This window comes from Mobula birostris, chromosome 14, assembly GCF_030028105.1.
Source record: "Mobula birostris isolate sMobBir1 chromosome 14, sMobBir1.hap1, whole genome shotgun sequence".
NCBI lineage: Eukaryota > Metazoa > Chordata > Chondrichthyes > Myliobatiformes > Myliobatidae > Mobula > Mobula birostris.
The window spans coordinates 52,476,821-52,497,607 of NC_092383.1; the positions used below are offsets into that span (position 1 = coordinate 52,476,821).

Below are 20,787 nucleotides of genomic sequence, written 5' to 3' on the forward strand. Positions count from 1 at the left end.
TTAAGGGGCAAAAGTTTAGGAGTAACACGAGGGGGGGACTTCTTTACTCAGAGTGGTAGCTATGTGGAACGAGCTTCCAGTAGAATTGGTAGAGGCAGGTTTGATTTTGTCATTTAAAAAAATAATTGGATAAGTATATGGACAGGAAAAGAATGGAGGGTTATGGGCTGAGTGCAGGTAGATGGGACTAGGTGAGAGTAGGTGTTTGGCACGGACTAGAAGGGCCAAGATGGCCTGTTTCCGTGCTGTAATTGTTATATGTAAAGGTGTTAAGACACTTGAATACGCAGAGAATGGAGGGAGGAAGACCAAGGGAAGGCGGAATGGTTAGTGTAATTGGTATCATGAGTTTAATTAGGTTGACCCAGCACCAAGGGATGAAAAGCCTGTCCCTGTGCCATGAGGGACCAAATGGATTATTAAGACAATGCTAGGTTGGGATTCTTCTCACAGCTCTCAATTGTCAGCTGTTCTGATCTGATCTGCTGCCTGTTTTAATGACTTGATTTCAGAGGTGAGGAAGACCAAATCAATCACTAATTTGAGCATGCCCCTCAACTCATCCATTCAGTTTAAAAGATAATTGAAAATCATTTCTTCTCCTGCCTTTGCTAAAGGTGTAGGCGTTTTGCTCAAGTAGGCAAGTAATGGTGGCAGTATGTGTATGTGGACAGAGATTTTTGTCAACATTTACACTGTTTTTCTGATGCATGCTTCACTGTTCTAACAAATTTTTAGTTGTTCTTTGTTCTCTATTGAACTGTGGTAGAATACTTTCCCCACCCAGAGGTTGCTTTTGAGGCTGTGAAGGACATTAATACCTCAAATCATTGTTATCTTTTACCACTGAGTAAAACGAAGTTTCCTTTCTTTATTAAAGAGAACAGATCTCTAAAGGTGAAGACAATCCACCCTCCTTGTCCAGTACGAAACTCCGTTTTTTAAACATGAAACGCACCTCGTCACAGCATTCCTTGGACACTACATCACTTGATGGCAGCCTTACAGAAGATCGAATATCTGTCGACAGTGACAACAGTGAGAAATATGTCATTCTCTTTGAAGCAGGTACGTACTGAGTTTACATCTAAATGAGCATGAAATATTGCCCCAATTTCATGATTTCAACAGAAAACTTGAGTGAAAGTAGCTTCCTTCTTCCATGCAGTTTAACATAATTATCTCAGAAACATTTGTGGCTAAAACCAATCTGATCCTTTTTAACACAACATTTAAAAAAAAATAGGCAAGGGATTAGACTTCTGTAATCATGGCTGATCTGTCCCAGATCCCTTCTCTCGGGCACCTCTTCTTTTTAGTCCTCAATTAACCAATCTTTCAGATACCCCCAATGATCTATCTCAGAGATTTATCATCCTTTGTGAAGTTCATATGCACCTCAGTTTCAAATGATCTTGCCCCTTGTTTGAGGTTGTTTCAGAGTGGAGTCATTTTGACATCTACTCTCTCATCACCCCAAAGGATTTTCTATCTTTCAATAAGTTCACTCCTCATTTTTCTAAACTGGCAATGAAGAGGTGTACAGGAGTGGGACACATTGGCTGGTTGAGTGATGTCATAACAGCAACCCTGCACTCAATGTCAGCAAGAACAAGGAACTGATTATTGATTTCAGGAAGTTCAAAGTACATTTATTATTAAAGTATGTATACAACCTTGTCAAAGAGTGTATACAACCTTGAGATTTGTCATCCTGCAAGCAACGACAAAAAACAGAAACACGACAGAGCCTGTGGAAATTTTTAGAACAGTACTCATTGAGGGTCAGTGGTGGACATGGTACCAACATCTCAGAGGATCTAACATGGGCGCAGCACATGGAAAGCGGCTGCAAAGGGTCGTCAACTCAGCCAGCTTCATAACAGCCACCAACATTCCAACCTGCAAGGAAATTTTCAAGTGTCAGTGTCTTTAAAAATGTTAAGGACCTTCACTATCCGGAACATGTGCTGCCTGCATTACTATCACTGGGGAGGAGGTACAGAATCCTGAAGACCCACATTCAACATGATAGGTTAAGCTTCTTTCCCTCTGCCATCACGTTTCCGAGTGGTCCCTGAACTCTACCTCATTACCACCTCTTTATTTATTTATTGTCATTTACAGCAATTTTGTCTCACAAAACGATTCTGACCATTCTGTATGTATATAGGCTGCTTGTGATAACACAACCCTCTCAATCCAGTCATTAGCCTAGTGAATCTCTTGTGAGTTGCATCCAAACCAATGAAGGTTTATTTTTCAAATAAAAGTACCAAAAATGCACAGTACTCCAGGTGTGGTCTGAACTTGGACATTTGTAACAATATTTACCTATTTCTCAACCCAAACCTTCAATATGCCATTTGCCTTCCAAACCACTTGTAGCACTTGCCCACTCATATTCTGGGATTCACTCACACATGCATAAGTTATTTGTCCACTCAATCAACCGGCGACCAAATATCTGCATCATAACATGACCTCCCACCTATTTTCCTATTACTGCCTCACCAGGACACCTTCCCTCCAACACCCCCTTTCAGGTCATTAATATAAATTGTAAATAATTGAGAGCAGGAACTAATCTTCGGAGGCCTCCAGTGGTTACATCCTTCCAGCCTGATAAAGACTCATTTATTCTGACTTCTGTCATCTTTGTGATAATCAGTCTTCAATCCATGCAAGTATTTCTCTTAATAAGATCGTAAGATATAGGAACAGAATTAGGCCTGTTGGGCCATCGAGTCTGCTCTGCCATTTCAACATGGCTGATCAGCCCAGTCTCCTGCCTTCTCCCGGTATCCCTTCATGCCCTGACCATTTTTGAGCTCTTGTGCTGCAGCCTTCTGTGTAACACCTTGTTTAACACTTTGACTAAATCCAAGTGCAGTTTGTATGCAGGTTCCCCCCCCCCCCCCGCCCATTGACTCTGCTTTTTATGTCCCTGAAAAACTCAAGCAAACATGAGTATAAAATGTCATTTACCTTTCATAAAACTGTTGAAGGTTTAACTATATTAAGCTTTTTGTAAATGATGATTATTTCTTCCTTGATTTTAGAGTCCATCTTGCTCATGACAGACTTCAGTGCTTTTAGTTTCTCCCCAATACCATGTCCATTGTGGCAGTGATACAAGTTCTTTTATCATGTTTGAATCTAGCCCATTAGACAAGGTGTAAAAGCGTCACCGGAAGTCACCTGGACTGGATGAACTGCACCCCAGGGTTCTGAAAGAGATAGCTGAAGAAATTGTGGAGGCATTAATAATCATCTTTTGAGAATCACTATATTCTGGAATTGTTCCAGAGCATTGGAAAACTACAAGTGTCACTCCACTCTTTCAGAAGGGAGGAAAGCAGAAAAAAAGAAATTATAGGCTAAGTAGTCTGACTTCATTGATGTTGGAGTCCATTACTACGGATGAGGTTTCGGGTTACTTGGAGGCACATGATATTGTAGGCCAAGAACAGCATAATTTTCTTAAGGGGAAGTCTTGCCAGACATATCTAATTGAATTCTTTGAGGAAGTAACAAGCAGATTGACTACCAGTAGATGTTGTTTACTTGGACTTTCAGAACGCCTTTGACAAGGTGCCTCACATGAGGCTGTTTAACAAATTAAGACTCAATGGTATCACAGGAAAGATCCTAGCATGGAATGAAAATTGGCTGAGTGGCAGAAGGCAAAGAGTGGAACTAAATGGAGCTTTTTCTGTTTGGCTGCCAGTGACTGGTGGTGTTCGCAGGTGATACAAAGGTAGGTGAGGGGCATCTGGTGATGAAACAGTGAGTCTCTGGAAGGACAGACAGATTGGGAGAATAAATAAAGAAGTGGCTGATGGAATGTAGTTTCGGGAAGTGCACGATCATGCACTTTAGCAGAAGGAAAAAAGGCATGGACTATTTTCGAAATGGAGAGAAAATTCAAAAATCAGAGGTGCAAAGAGACTTGGGAGCTCTTGTGCAGGATTCCCTAACGATCAACTTGCAGGTTGAATTGGTGGTAAGATAGGCAAATGCACTGTTAGAATCCATTTTGAGAGGACTAGAATATAAAAGCAAGGACAAAATGCTGAGATTTTATAAGGCATCGGTCAGACCGCACTTGGCAATTTTAGGCCCCCTGTCTCAGAAAAGATGTGCTGGCATTGGAGAGGGTCCAAAGTAAGTTCACAACAACTACTCTGAGAATGAAAGGGTTAATGTATGAGGAGTGTTTGATGGCTCTGGGCCTGTACTCACTGAAGTTTAGAAGACTGAGGGTGGATCTCATTGAAACATATCAAATATTGAAAGCGCAAACACAAGAAAAACTGCAGATGCTGGAAATTCAAGCAACACACACAAAATGCTGGTGGAACTCAGCAAGCCAGGCAGCATGTATAGGAAGACTCTTCGTCAGGACTAACTGAAAGAAGAGATTTGAAAGGGGGAGGGGAGATCCGAAATGATAGGAGAAGACAGGAGGGGGAGGGATGTAGCTAAGAGCTGGAAAGTTAATTGGCAAAAGGGATACAAGGCTGGAGAAAGGGGAGGATCATGGGATAGGAGGCCTCGGGAGAAAGAAAGGGGGAGGGGAGCCCAGAGGAAGATGGAGAGTAGGCAAGGAGTGATTGTGAGAGGGACAGAGAGAAAAAAGGGGGGGGGGAATAATAAATAAGGGATGGGGTAAGAAGGGGAAGAGGAGCATTAACGGAAGTTAGAGAAGTCAGTGTTGATGCTATCAGGTTGGAGGCTACCCAGATGGAATATAAGGAGTAGTTCCTCCAACCTGAGTGTGGCTTCATCTTGACAGTAGAGGAGGCCGTGGATTGACATATCAGAATGGGAATGAGACATGGAATCAAAATGTGTGGCCACTGGGAGATCCTGCTTTCTCTGGTGGACAGAGCGTAGGTGTTCAGCAAAACGATCTCCCAGTCTGCGTCAGGTCTCGCCAATATATGGAAGGCCACATCGGGAGCACCGGACACAGTACATCACACCAGCCGATTCACAGGTGAAGTGTCGCCTCACCTGGAAGGACTGTCTGGGGCTCTGAATGCTGGTGAGGGAGGAAGTGTAAGGGCAGGTGTAGCACTTGTTCCACTTACAAGGATAAGTGCTGGGAGGGAGATTGGTGGGAAGGGATGGGGGAGACGAATGGACAAGGGAATCGCGTAGGGAGCGATCTCTGCGGAAAGCAGAAAGGCGGGGAGGGAAAGATGTGCTTAGTGGTGGGATCCCGTTGGAGGTGACAGAAGTTACGGAGAATTATATGTTGGACCTGGAGGCTGGTGGAGTAGTGAGGACAAGGGGAACCCTATCCCTAGTGGGGTGGCGGGAGGATGGGGTAAGAGCAGATGTGCGTGAAATGGGAGAGATGCGTTTGAGACCAGAGTTGATGGTGGAGGAAGGGAAGCCCCTTTCTTTAAAAAAAAGAAGACATCTCCTTCGTCCTGGAATAAAAAGCCTCATCCTGAGAGCAGATGCGGCAGAGGCGGAGGAATTGAATAGATGGGGAAAGGCTGGTTCTTACGATGAGAGAGTCTTGGACCAGACTTCTGAGCACAACCTCAGAACAGAGTGATGTCCATCCAGAACAGAGAAGAGGAGGAGTTTCTTTAGCCAGAGGGTGGTGAATCTGGAATTCATTGCCACATATGACAGTGGAAGCCAAGTCATTGGATATATTCAAAGCAGAGCCTAATTGGTTCTTGATTAGTAAGGGTGTCAAAGGTTATGGGGAGAAGGCAGGAGAATGGGGTTGAAAGATATTATTAATCAGTCATGATGGAATGGCGGAGCAGCTGAATGGCTTGATTCTACTCCGAAGTCTTATGTTGGTGAGTTTGGACTGGGCCTTCCAGTTCATTGTTTAATTGAGAACAGTCCAAGGTGCAACATTGGACTGGTAAATGGTGCTAATTAATTTCTGAGTGCTAATATTAATATTTACTTATTATAATTTCATAAGAAAATCTACAACCAAGAGTGCCTAGGTCAACGATAATCTCAACAACAAATACCAATAACGATATAACAACTTGTAATGTGTCAAAAACACCCCTAAGTACATCACAGCATTGTCGTGAATGCTTTCCACCAACTCAGTTGAGATTATTGGGCAAAAGAACATAAGTCTTGTCAAGGTAGGACATCAGATGGGTTTATGCAGAGAATTGTAGAGCCTTCTCGTTTGAAGGTTTGCCTGTCTTTCATGAAGTGACTGCACATGGGGAATGAATGAGAGCAGAATGAAAGGAGGTCAAGAATCTGCAAGGATTACTGGCATTGAGAAACTAAACCAGGGCATGAAAATAGATGGGTTTGAAATCTTAAATGACAATTTTTAAGATCAAATTTGCTTAATCAGGCACCATTTTAGAGAAATGGATGATGGAAGCTTATGGTGGAAAGGGTAGTGAGGCTTGAGATATTTGAAAGTAGAAAGATGGCCAGGGGTGTTTCTGAAAATACAAAATGAAAAGTGGCAAGAGCAAAGATGAGGCAGGGCAGGGGGAGATGATGTTGCAGAGGTGGAAATAAGCAAAACACCAAGGATATGTGGTTCAGAGCTCAATCTATGTTCCTAAGATGGCATAACTTGATAGATATAGAAATGTTTAGAATTAGAATTCAGAATTTATTTAAATTTTACATCCATCCCACAATGTGAGGGAGTAAAAATCTTTGCATTATGACTCCGTTGCCTTGTACAAACATGTGAATTTATAAGTCTAATGGCTCGTAGGAAGAAGCTGTTGTGTAGCCTGTTGGTTCTGGCTTTAATGCTGCGGTACCGTTTGCCAGACGGAAGCAGCTGAGACAGTTTATGGTTGGGGTGACTGATATCCCCGATGATCTTCCAGGCCTTCGTTCTCCACCTGCTGCTATAAATGTCCTCAATGGAGGCAAGTTCACATCCACAGATGCACTGGGATGTCCATATCATTCTCTGCAGTGCCCCACGATCAAGGTTGGTGCAGTTCTCGTACCAGGCGGTGATACAGCCAGTCAGTTTGCTCTCGATGGTGCCCCTGTAGAAGGTTTTGAGGATTTGGGGGCACATGCCAAACTTCTTCAGCTGCTTGAAGTGGAAGAGACAGTTGTGCTTTGTTTGCCACAAAACCAGTATGTACAGTCAGGTGAGATCTTCGGTGACGTATATATGGAGGAACTTGAAACTACTCACCCTCTCAACTGCAGACCCATTGATGTTGATCAGGCCAAGCCTGTCTCCATTCCTACTGTAATCCACAATCAGCTTTTTGTTTTTTGGACATCAAGGGAGAGGTTGTTATCCTGGCACTACTGTGTCAGGGTGTCAACCTCTCCTCTGTCGGCTGTCTCATTTACCCCAGTTGAAGAGTCTAAATAGGGGAATTTCAAGGGCCAGTTTTTAAAAAACTGGGCTAGTCAATCTTAGGAATTTTATACCTCGGATGGACCTTTAAAGTGCAGTTACAGAGGTTTGAAAGATGAGGGAATTTAGGACAATGGCGATTTGTTACAGAGGAGGATTTGGGAGTTGAGGTGCATTAGTCATGCTTGGATTGAATTGCGGAGGCAAGCTTGAGGGGCCTGGTGGCTTGTGTCTGCTTCCATTCTCATGTGCTGTTTGAATAATGCTCCGACATTCTTGATTGCAACAGTGGTTGCAGCCTTCAACTTGTCTAATAAAAATTGTAAATGGCTCTTCCTTGTTTTTTGAGTTCTAAAATTGTTAAACTTGATCATTTTTATTCACTTAAGTAAATTCAGGTGTCTCCAAGTGTTAAGATAAATAAAACTGCAGATTTTGGAAATCTTTAAAACAGAAAATTACTAGCATCACTCAGCACTTGTCAAAAGAAAAACCAACTGAGGTTTCAGGTCAAATACCTTCAGGTCAAAGAACCCTGAAACACCACACTGTATATAAGAACTATTCTAAGAATTGTCAACTTCAACTTTGATTTTTTTTAAAAATGAGTGCTGGGGCTACTTTCAATTTTGGTTTCCAAATTCCTGGACAATTCTTTGCATCAAGACTGTGCTTTTTGAACGATATTAGACTGAGCTGCTGTGTCTTCATTCTTCTGCTGAGTTGATGAAACTTTGTGGTGTAACTGAGTCAGCTTGCAGTTGCTGCTGTTGTGACAAACTTCCAGAGCCTCATTCTTCACCTTTCATCCATTTCCCTTTGAATTCAAGTCTTTATGATGACCAATAATCTTGACCAAAACCTTGTCTGCTGTGGAAATACCTTGGAGTGGCACACACTGAAACTCTTAGTACATTGTGTTTCCCATGTGACTGCATGGGTTCTCTTGGTGCTCTCTGGTTTCCTTTCACACCCAAAACACGCGGGTGTGTGGGTTGACAGGTCACTGTAAATTGCTCCTTGTGATAGAATCTGGAGAGAATAAAGAAGGAATTAATCCACTGTAATCATAAATTGATGGTTGTAGCCATTGCGGACTTGGTGGGCCGAAAATCACTTTTCTGTTTTTGTCTCAATTACTGTCATCAACGTTGATTTTGTGACCTAATTAATTATACAGGTCAATAGGCTGCTTGAAATTGAGATGTTTTCTCTGAATGTATGAGTAATAAATAGTAATAAATATGCAAAAGAACATATTGAAATTATTATTTAATGTTAATGATTATTTGAATGCCGAAACTTTTCAATTATTGCTGCAGTTCCTTTGCAAGTATAATTTGTATAGATGTATTTTTTCTGTAACTAGAAAATTTTGTTCAACTTCATCATAATGTCCTTGCAATAGTTTTATTTCTTTATGCACTGCACACAGATATGGACATTTAAATCACATATTTTAATGTACCTACATTTTGGATGCACACATATAAAGCTATTGACCTATAATTTGTTAATGTACTGAAAAATTGTAATTTGAGATGAACCCCTTTGCTTTTCCAGTGCCTTAACTCTTTGTGCTTCAGTTACTTCTTTGTGATTTCGTTGAAACACTTATCAATTCCCCAGCGATTTTCTGAATTTTTGTTAACTGCTTCCAGTGCCAAGCAGGATGAAACTTTATCCCTGCTTGGAACCACATAACAGGAGTTGATAGCACTGACCTCAGAACTTGTTATAAGTCTTTGGAGCTGCACAAAAAGATCATTTAAAGCCACATAATCAATAAAAGCCCTATAATTGTACAATCTACACCACATCCTGGCCTCACTTTAGTAAATAGCATAGACTCATCCAGAACCTCTTTGATCTGTAAGTGTCACTTATGCTAAACTTTACTTTAAAGATAAATCTAAAGCTTGTTTCAAAGGTTTTATAAATGTGATGAAGAACCTCATGGTTAATTTTATTTTCAGAATCATACCTTGAAAATTTCTAATCCCACGAGGTGAAACACTGCTTGAAATTCCAAAGAGAGACGATCAAAACCTGACTCAAAGATTTCCAAATATTTGGGCCCCTCCCAACTGATAATGATGCCAAAAATATTGTCCTCAGGTTTAAAAAATGATTAATTGTTCCTTCATTTTTGTTTTGTAACTGCCATGATGAGGAGCTGCATTAATTTGTTTGTGAAGTGTTTTAATTCACTCGGTTAATTAAAATGTTTGCATATGTTATAGAGACCATGAGCATTCATGACTAGTTTATTCAATCCAGTTGATGTCTTCAGAATGGCACACTTTAATACTGCGAGTCACCATGAGGGGGAGAAAAATACAGTTGCTAGATGTCTCAAAGTTGATGATTGTGCTCTTTATTTTCAGTCAAAATATGTTTAACATATTAAGTCACTTCAGTAGCTTTTATGTTGACTTCTAAGCATATAATTCTTAGAATCGGGGCAGGAATCCCCTCTCCCGAACACCAGCATAGATCAGATACCAACAATGAGCAGCAATCAGAGTCTTCCAGAAGGTGCAGATGGAGGGCACAGAGGAGAGGGATTTCACAAACAGTCTACAATCACCAACTCCCTGACACCAACTGAGGATGATTCCAATGCAGAACAGGTAAAGATCTTTATTCACAACTTCAGCTTTTGCAGTTGGTGTTTCTCGTACAGTTTTTTTTTTCTTGGTGGCCAAACTAATTATCTTTAAATTTGCTGATATTAAAAAAATTTACTAGATTTAAGTACGGAAATGTGAAAATACATGTTGACATTCATTTGTTTCATGCCTTCCTACTGCAACTTTTGAATGCAAAGTGGTGAAGAGATCTGTGTGATTTGGAGCATTTCATCCTGTCATCCAATAAACTTTGTAAATTGGCATGAAGGGGCAAAAGAACTGATGTTTGACAATTTTTAAATAGATGTTGGGAGGTCGTGGTGGGCAAGATGCATTTGGGGCCGTATTGGGGAAAATATTGTTATAGGAAAGATGTTATTAAGTGTTATTAGATGTTATTCAGCAAGAGTGCAGAGAGATTAACATGGATGTTGCCTGGATTCACAAACTGAGTCACAGGGAGAGTTTGGATAGGCAAGGATGTTTTTCCTTGGGGCTTCAGTCCCTGAGAGGTGATCTAATAGAGGAGTATAAAATCATGAGGAATACAGACAGGGTGAATGAAGCTGTGGTTGGGGAATCAAGAACTAAAGGGCATAGGTTTAAGGTGAGGGGGAGAGATGTAATAGGAACTTGAGGGGCAGATTTTTGGTTTGCACAGAGGGTGATATATAGGTTGGAATAAGCTACCAGAGAAAGTGGTTGAGGCAGGTACAATAACAACTTTAAAAAGAAGGTTGGACAGGTACAAAGATAAAGTAGAAGGTTATGGACCAAATAGGACAAGCTTGGATGGGTATATTGGTTGGCATAGACCAGTTAGGCGAAAGGGTTTTTTTTCTGTGTTGTCTGACTCTTTAAAAACAGATGGGTAATTTTTATAATGAAGATTGGTTAATTTGCAACTTCCTATCCAGAATTTTCTGTTCCTAGCTCCATGGCAGCAAACCTAGTACCCATTGACAAGGAAATTTCTTGTGCTGCTGGATGAATTATTGCTGCATAATTCTGATGTTTACTTTGCAGTGTTGAAATGTAAGTTTCTGCTTTGTTTCCCAGGCTTCGGTGCTGTTACTGCAAATACTTGATGTGAACTGTGAGATTGGTGTAAGAGGTGATGATGTAGCTGTCGGTGTCCAGGTGAAGGAAGTAATTCCTGATCATTTGGGTAACATGGACGTGCAGAAGTTTCTGAGCAGCCATGCAACTGGTGAGAAAAGGTTCTTATTTGCAATGTAATTAGTGGTTTTACTGCAAATTGTTCTGTTACAGTTTGGTTAAAGCTCTTTCCCGCAGGTACAACATTTGTGAGCCACACCAAAAAATGGCATTTTTAGATTTTTCTTGTTCCCCTGTTGAACCACAGGGTCATGGAGCATTGTAACTTGTGTCTGAGGAAATAACAAACAGCACGTACCAATTAAAAGGAGATCATTAATTATTAAACCTTTTTTCACAAGTTCTGTGATCTCTTGACTTATGAAAACTCCTTTCTTCTTTATGATTCAAAACAGGGATGCTTAAGTCTTTAAAAAATCTTTTAAAATCCTCAACTTTTGAGATTTTAATGCCAATAGAAAATGAACTAAAATGAGAAAAATTATAAAAGAGACCTGTCCTCCTTGAAGGGGTTTTCAGTCATATTAAAAGTAAGGAAGTTGGTCTGGTAGGGAAACAGCTCGAAAGAATTTTAATCATGCTTCTCCAAATGGAAATTATTGAAAAGGGAATAATGGTTACATTAGGGAAGCATTCTAGCATTGAGCTCAAAATAAATGAGTCACTAGCTTAATTACCACAGAAAACATCCTGGCTGCGGAATACTGAGTGCAAATCTAATTGGCTAAGATCGTTTGGAGTACAAGGGAATGAAATCTAATGGAGACTGTCTCCCAGGGGAAATACAATGCTGTTCAAGCCAGTATACAGTGTCTATGAAAAGTATTCATCCGGTTGGATGTTTTCACGTTTTATTGTTTTACAACATTGAATCACGGTGGATTTAACTTGGCTTTTTTTTTACACTGATCAACAGAAAAAGTCTTTCATGTCAAAGTGAAAACAGATTTCTACAAGGTGATCTAAATTAATTATGAATATAAAACACCAAATAATCAGTATTCACCCTCTTCAGTATTTAGTAGATGCACCTTTGGCAGCAATTAAGCCTTGAGTCTGTGTGGATAGGTCTCTATCAGCTTTGCACATCTGGACACTGCAATTTTTTCCCATTCTTCTTTACAAAACTGCTCAAACTCTGTCAGATTACTTAGGGATCATGAGCGAACAGCCCTTTTCAAGACCAACCACAAATTCTCAATTGGACTGAGGTCTGCACTCTGACCTGGCCTCTCCAGGACATTAACTTTGTTGTTTTTAAGCCATTCCTGCATAGGTTTGGCTTTATGCTTGTGGTCATTGTCTTGCTGGAAAACAAATCTCCCAAGTCGCAGTTCTCTTGCAGACTGCATCAGGTTTTCCTCCAGTATTTCCCTGTATTTTGCTGCATTCATTTTGCCCTCTGCCTTCACAAGCCTTCCAGGGTCTGATGTAGTGAATCATCCCCACAGCATGATGCACCACCATCACGCTTCATGGTAGGGATAGTATGTCTTGATGTGTGGAGTTTGGCTTACACTAAATATAGCATTTATTCTGAAGACCAAAAAGCTCAATTTTGGTTTCATCAGACCACAAAACCTCTTCCAGCTGACTTCATGGTCTCCCATATGCCTTCTGGCAAACTTTAGCTGAGATTTCATGATTTTTTTTTTCAACAGTGGCTTTCTCTTTGCTACTCTCCCTTAAAGATGTGACTGGTGAAGCACCCGGGCAACAGTTGTTGGATGCGCAGTCTCTCCCATCTCAGCCACTGAAGCTTGTAACTCCTTCATAGTTGTCAAAGGTCTCTTGGTGGCCTCTCTCACTGGTCCCTTTCTTGCACATTCACTCAGTTTTTAAGGACAGCCTGCTCTAGGCAGATTTACAGCTGTGCCATATTTCTTTACATTTCCTGATGATTGACTTAACTGTACTGCAACAGCTATTCAGCGACTTTGAAATTTTCTTGTGTCTATCTCCTGACTTGTGCTTTTCAATAACCTTTTGCAGAGTTGCTTGGAGTGTTCTTTTATTTTATGGTGTAGTTTTTGCCAGGATACTGACTCGCCAGCAGTTGGACCTTCCAGATACAGGTGTATTTTTACTACAATCAGTTGAAATGCCTTGACGGCACACAGGTCTCCAAAAACAGATCTCCATTTAACTAATATGTGATTTCTAAAACCAATTGGCTGCACCAGTGTCATATTAATGGGGGTTAAATACTAGTGCAATCAATAATTTTGTGCTTTATGTTTGTAATTGATTTGTAAAGATCTGTTTTCACTTTTTCTGTTGATCAGTGTCAAAAAAGCCAAATTAAATCCACTGTGATTCAATGTTGTAAAACAATAAAACATGAAAACATTTTATAGGCACTGTATAAGTTAGTTTAGATATGGTCATGTGTAATGAGACTGAATTAATTGGTAATCTTGCTGTAAAAGATTCTTTAGGGGAGAATAATAACAGGATTGAAAGTATTTGTGAGGATTGAGAGTATTACAAAAACCAGGAAAGGATTACTTCACAAAAGTTAATAACTCATTAGCAAATATAACATGTAAACTCGCAAGAAGTATAAAATCAGATTTTAAGAATCTCTGAAGTATATGTAACAAAATTGACCAAACATTGAATTAACAGCAAGGTCATGCCAAAACATTATTTAAGAGACAAAAGAAAGTAAAGAACTTAAAACAATGAGTAACACTGGGGAAACTGCCGTGGGAAATGTGAAAGACTGAAGGGTGAAAAGCTCCTTGGACCTGATAGGATTTGTCAACATTCAAAAGTTCTGTAAGAGATAATGAAAACCAAAATCATGCACAAGTTCCACAATTTGGGGAAGAATGCAAATGTAACACTTATTCTAGAAAAGAAAAAGGAAAAAAACAGGGGCTACAGACCAATCACTTACAAGAGACTCCTCCTCATTTTTTTTCCAGTCCTGATGAAGGGTCTCGGCTCAAAACATCGACTATGCTCTTTACCATAGACAATAGGTGCAGGAGTAGGCCATTTGGCCTTTCGAGCTAGCACCGCCATTCACTGTGATCATGGCTGATCATCCACAATCAGTATCCAGTTTCTGCCTTATCCCCATAACCTTTGATTCCTCTATCTTTAAGAGCTCTATCCATCTCTTTCTTGAAAGCATCCAGAGACTTGGCCTCCACAGCCTTCTGGGGCAGAGCATTCCATATATCCACCACTCTCTGGGTGAAAAAGTTTTTCCTCAACTCCATTCTAAATGGCCTACCTCTAATTCTTAAACTGTGGCCTCTGGTTCTGGACTCACCCATCAGCAGGAACATGCTTCCTGCCTGCAACGTGTCCAATCCCTTAATAATCTTATATGTTTCAATAAGATCCCCTCTCAGCCTTCTAAATTCCAGAGTATACAAGCCCAGTCGCTCCAATCTTTCGACATTTGCCAGTCCCGCCATCCTGGGAATTAACCTTACGAACCTATGCTGCACTCCCTCAATAGCAAGAATGTCCTTCCTCAAATTTGGAGACCAAAACTGCACACATTACTCCAGATGTGGTCTCACCAGGGCCCTGTACAGCTGCAGAAGGACCTCTTTGCTCTTATATTCAATTCCCCTTGTTATGAAGACCAGCATGCCATTAGTTTTCTTCACTGCCTGCTGTACTTGCATGCTTGCTTTCAGTGACTGATGTACAAGAACACCTAGATCTCGTTGTGCTTCCCCTTTTCCTAAGGACTCCATTTAGATTATAATCTGCCTTCCCGTTCTTACCACCAAAGTTGATAACCTCACATTTATCCACATTAAACTGCATCTGCCCACTCACCCAGCCTGTCCAAGTCACCCTGCATTCTCATAACATCCTCCTCGCATTTCACACTGCCTCCCAGCTTTGTGTCATTGGCAAATTTGCTAATGTTACTTTTAATTCCCTCATCTAGATCATTAATATATATTGTAAACAGCTGCGGGCCCAGCACTGAACCCTGCGGTACCCCACTTGTCACCGCCTGCCATTCCGAAAGGGACCCATTAATCGCTACTTTTTGCTTTCTGTCAGCCAGCCAATTTTCAATCCATGTCAGTACTCTGCCCCCAATACCATGTGCCCTAATTTTGCCCACTAATCTCCTATGTGGGACTTTATCAAAGGCTTTCTGAAAGTCCAGGTACACTACATCCACTGGCTCTCCCTTGTCCATTTTCATAGTTACATCCTCAAAAAATTCCAGAAGATTAGTCAAGCATGATTTCCCCTTCATAAATCCATGCTGACTTGGACCAATCCTGTTACTACTATCCAGATGTGTTGTAATTTCATCTTTTATAATTGACTCTAGCATCTTTCCCACCACTGACATCAGGCTAACCGGTCTATAATTCCCTGCTTTCTCTCTTCCTCCCTTCTTGAATAAAGAGACAACATTAGCCACCCTCCAATCCACAGGAACTGATCCTGAATCCATAGAACATTGGAAAATGGTTACCAATGCGTCCACGATTTCTAAAGCCCCCTCCTTAAGTACCCTGGGATGCAGACCATCAGGTCCCAGGGACTTATCAGCCTTCAGACCCAACAGCCTATCCAACACCATTTCCTGCCTAATATAAATTTCCTTCAATTCATCCATTACCCTAGGCCTTTTGGCCTCTATTACATCTGGGAGATTGTTTGTGTCTTCCCTAGTGAATACAGATCCAAAGTACCTGTTCAACTCGTCTGCCATTTCCTTGTTCCCCATAATAAACTCACCCGCTTCTGTCTTCAAGGGCCCAATTTTGGTCTTAAATATTTTTTTCCTTTTCACATATCTAAAGAAGCTTTTACTATCCTCCTTTATATTCTTGGCTAGTTTACCTTCATACCTCATTTTTTCTCCGCGTATTGCCTTTTTAGATGCTGCCTGACCTGCTGAGTTCCTCCAGCATTTTGTGTGTGTTGCTGGGACTACAGGCCAGTTGGCTTAACTAGGAAAATACTGGAGGCTGTTTATAAAGGAGTAATAATGGAACATTTGGGAATAAAATATTATGAAATCATAATAGTGAAAGTGAAATCATATTTGACAATTTTCTTTGAATTTTTTTGATGATTAACAAGTAGAATGGAAAAAAGGGGGCAATAATTGTAATATTTTTATTTCTAAAAAACATTAGGAGTCATTTAAGGATATTACAAACTGAACAGAGTAAACTGAGGGTCATGTAGAGTTGGCTGCCTTGGAAGGACAGGTGTGTAAAAAGGATCATTGGGGACCCAAGCCATCCCAACCACAATCTATTCCAGCTGCTACCAACTGGGAAGTGGTACTGCAGCATAAGAGCCAGGACCAACAGGCTCTGGGACAGCTTCTTCCACCAGGCCAGCAGAATGATGAACTCACACTGACTTGAGTGTACTCTATATTACGTTAACTGTTCTATTTATTATAACACTGAGCCTCACGATGCATACGCACCACCACCGTGATCAGATGCTATGATTGCTATAAATTACTATGATTGCACTTGGCACATTTAGATGGAGACGTAACAAAGATTTTTACTCATGTATGTGAAGGATGTAAGAAATAAAGTCAATTCAAATTCAATATTAGTCTTGAGTTCTCATTGTTTGTCACTTCACCTCTTTTTGCTTTACTTGTAAATCATCTATATCCATTTGCAGACTGTCTGTACATCTCTCACAACTTTCCTATCCACTTTTGTATCAACAAACTTTGTTGAAAAGGCTGTTAACAAGTCATTGACATGTCAGAATCAGGTTTCTATTTTTGTCAGGTATAATTTCAGTTTGTAAAAATCTCTTAACCCCCTCCCTAACACACAGTGCAATCTACAGTATTTGCCATTCCATGCCTTGAGATGTAGGCATCTTTAGGAAACAAAAATACAAATTTGAAAAGTAGTTACTGTTAAACATGCTGTGTAATTTGCCTGAGGCAATTAAAATTTCTATTTCATATTTGAAACTTAATTGAAGTGCTATTGCATATAACTGGACAAACTGTTGAATTTGTCTCTTGGACCATTCGACAGATGCAAATATTTTGCTTCCTTTTAAAAAAAAAATGTCTGTGTAAAGAAGTGCAGTTGATCTCAATCAAAAGAACTTCCATTGCTATATATAGTATGCAAGTTGATTGTAAATGTAAAACTTACAGATCTAATTAGACTGAACATTACAAGCCTCAAAACAATAATGCTTTCATTCTCCTCAGCTGTTTGTTGAGATGTTTGTATTTCTATTCGCAAACTTCTTTACAATTATAATATGGTTATATTGTTTAAATAGTATTGCATTTGAAATCTTCAAAAAAATCAAATCATTTTACTGTTTTGCTGGGGTTTTTTTTGTAACAGGCTTCCAGAAGGCTTGCCCAATGGAGTCTGACAGAGCACAGCCTGCTGTACGTTTGAGATTTGATTCAGGGCCACACTCATCCATTCACTCTCCACTTGCTGTTAAGAATGGCTTTCTGCATTTTCACATCAGTAATTACAGTGCAGAGCTGTCAATGTCTTCACTCACAAACTTGGGTCCTTTCTTGGAGGATGAGATGATTCCAGAAGTCATTCCAATGAAGATAGAACTCTTCGACTGCAACATTACACTTAAGGTATTAAAAGATTTGTTATTACCAAGGAACATTTTTGGGAAAGGAAATGCACCATCCAGAGATTTAAAAATTGAATGTTGCTATAGGTGAAAGAAAGAAATGAAATTTTAATTCAAAGGTACAATACTCAAAACTGATATAAACCAAGAATAATCTGTATAAATTCTATGATCAAATATCTTGGATGGCAGGGTGGAGATGCATTTTTGCTAAAGAAGGTGTAAGGTGCTCCTTCCCTCCACTAGCCTGTAGGTCACCCTTGGGCAAGATGTAGCACCGGCTTAGTTGCTCTCTCCGCCCCCTTCCTCTGATCAGGGTCACATGCAGCCATAGGAGCAGGTGATAGATAGTTGTATGAGCAGTTGGTGCCTATCACAAGTCCTGGTTGCATCCATTGACATCAAGCAGACAATCTCTTTGTATTGATAATGGATGGGGACACCCATCTTGTAAAGACACTGCCCAGAAGAAGGCAATGGCAAACCATTTATGCATAAAAAATTACAAAGAACAATTATGGTCATAGACCACGATCGCCCGCGTAATACAACACAGCATATGATGACGATGGTGATGATGAAAAGTATCAAAAATGTGTGTACAGGGGTAATGCTGGCATGATATTGCTGGATTTTCGAAAAGGCCTTCATTAAGATGCTTCTTGGTAGACTTGTGACCAAGATCAAAACATTTGGAAGAAGGATTACACTCACTCTTGTGAAGAGATTGTAAACTGGTGATCTTTGAGCATCAGTACTTAAACCCCTATTTTTCCACTACCCTCCAACTGTTTTGACTAAAAATGAAAGTGTTTTCCATTGACATGAAATGGGATTATATTTGGTGTGAAAGAAGACATTAAACTTGCAGAATGGATATGGAATTGGCAATGAATTATAAAAACAGTAAATGAGAGCAATATTGTAAATGGTAACATTTGGACTTCCAAAGGTGATAGAAGAAGGCAGTGTATTTCAAGGGGAAAACAGGCATCAAAGTCTTGTGTTGTGCAGTGGGCAGCGTGATTTGCAGATGCAGATTGACAGGTCACTAGAAGCTAGATTTATTTTTACAGTGAGTATTGCTTATTTATAGAGCAAGTGGAGACTTGAGAATTAATGCTGTCCTCAGTTTATGTCGAAACTCAGCTGGCTGCAGCTCCTCACAGAGATGTCTGCAAGGTTACTTGATAAAGGATTTGCCAGGCCATATGTGGAGTTATCTTTTCCATTCTAGTACATGGAAGCAAAAATACAAAAGCCTTGAAACAATCCATTCAACAATTGCTTTGTGTTAATTCTTGATACTTGAAGGATGATGGCCCAAGACTGTATGCGACGTCGCCAGGTCCTGTACCCATAATTCTTCATGTTGATCACCTGGTGGTACAGCGAGTTGATGATGGGACATTCTGTTTAACAGGTAAGTAAGCCATTGTGATGAAGACTCTCCCAACACTGGAATCTCTTCATCCCCGTTATACACACTATCGGATTGCCCAGTAATGATGCGTAATAATTTTGCATCTTTTATTTAAAATCTAGTTGGGTGCCCAAGTTATTTTTGCCTCTTGTTTATATTGCACCTTGAACATAGAATTCATTTCTCTCAGACACCATCAAATAGTAGCCAATAATAGGAACAGGGTGAGAAGATTATGATGGGAGTTAACATTTTGCTGCAATATTTAAAATTTGAATGTTGGGACCAAATATAATTCAGTGAGGGCGGCTGTGGATATATAAATAGAACCTAATACAAGATAGGAACAGACTTTTCATTAAAGTCTTGTTTTTACTATTAGTGACCACAGGACCATTTGATATTTGGGAAAGGAATGGGTGTAGGACTGATGATTTTTAATTTGAGGCAGAAGCCAGGAAAGAGAACAGTATGGTGGTGGAAATAGATAGCCGTAGTTCTGGGTAGGTGCACAGGTGAGAAGCAGCAGGAGGATGCTATCATTCTAAAGCTGGCGAGGGAATCCATAGATAGCGTATAGCATTTCTGGGTAGTGATGGCTTTGAGAGTATCAAGCAAGAAGTACACTGAAAATATTAAGCTTTGCATAAGATATTCTTAATGAAGGATAGAATTCCGTCCATTTTTTAAAACTTTGATATTTCATCTTTTAATTCTGTGTATGTGCCAAACTTTGTTCAGTGTTTTATAAATGCTTTAAATACTAGTTAGAAAGTGTACTTTCTTTTCCTGGTTTAGTGACTGAGCACACTTCAATATAATGCTTAAGCTCAAGCAGCTTGATGAAATATGTCGAGGCTTGTATTACGGTACTGGATGCCAAGGACATTTGTGAACTAACACCTGTGTTTGAATAGCAAAGTTGATGCTCTAATTTGAATGCTTTAATTCTCAATGTTGAAGCTTTGTAGGTATTTACTTTAAGAACAAAAAACTTTGACATAATTAAATGCAATGGAACTTGATTTATTCAATGGTTTTGCTGATTTGGCTCACACATCAGCTTTGCAGAGAAGCCCAATTAAAGCAGATGTGGAGAAGGAAGAGACTCTTTCAGTCATAAGTGGATCACATCTGGTCAAATTTAGAATGAAGAAAGGTGGAGGAATGCAGCCACAGTCAGATGCTCAGAGTACATCAGATCTAACTCTTGTGAAGGACATGGTATGTATTGAGCTCAAAGATGGATAGCATCCCAGTTCATCAAACTAGATCCTCTTGCTCAGGAAGGCCACTATCTGAGCACATTACATTTAGCCCAATCAATATTTACTGTTACTGCTTTTCCTCAGAGCTTCCTCTTTTGAATCTAAGAATATAGGTCTAGTTGCCTCAATGATCATATCTAGTAATGATTTCTACATGATAATCACTCGCTAGGTTAAGGTATTTCTTAATATCTAGGACACTATAATGAATTTTGTTTTTAGTTGAAATTCTTAATTTTTATTGCTCCCAATTTTTTACCCCTCAGAAAGGATATGTATTTTAGTTCTTGATCCTCTTTCATTCCAGTCTTTTTAACTATGGATAAAGATTATTTATTGCCAAGGCCCTACAGGTTATCTGGGACATGCACTGCCAGAAAAAAAAACAACTACCTCAGT

At 40.0% G+C, this 20,787-nt stretch overlaps 1 protein-coding gene across 1 annotated transcript in view; it reads left to right on the forward strand.

Annotated features, from left to right (window-relative positions):
* The window catches only part of LOC140209897 (bridge-like lipid transfer protein family member 3A), a 162,356-nt gene that overhangs the window by 135,546 nt on the left and 6,023 nt on the right, over window positions 1-20,787 (forward strand). Inside the window, exons 15-20 of the mRNA XM_072278540.1 lie at window positions 881-1,068; window positions 9,806-9,981; window positions 11,041-11,191; window positions 17,442-17,698; window positions 19,012-19,120; window positions 20,184-20,344. Of these exons, the coding sequence (XP_072134641.1) occupies window positions 881-1,068; window positions 9,806-9,981; window positions 11,041-11,191; window positions 17,442-17,698; window positions 19,012-19,120; window positions 20,184-20,344 (1,042 nt within the window). The remainder of the gene's footprint in view (window positions 1-880; window positions 1,069-9,805; window positions 9,982-11,040; window positions 11,192-17,441; window positions 17,699-19,011; window positions 19,121-20,183; window positions 20,345-20,787) is intronic.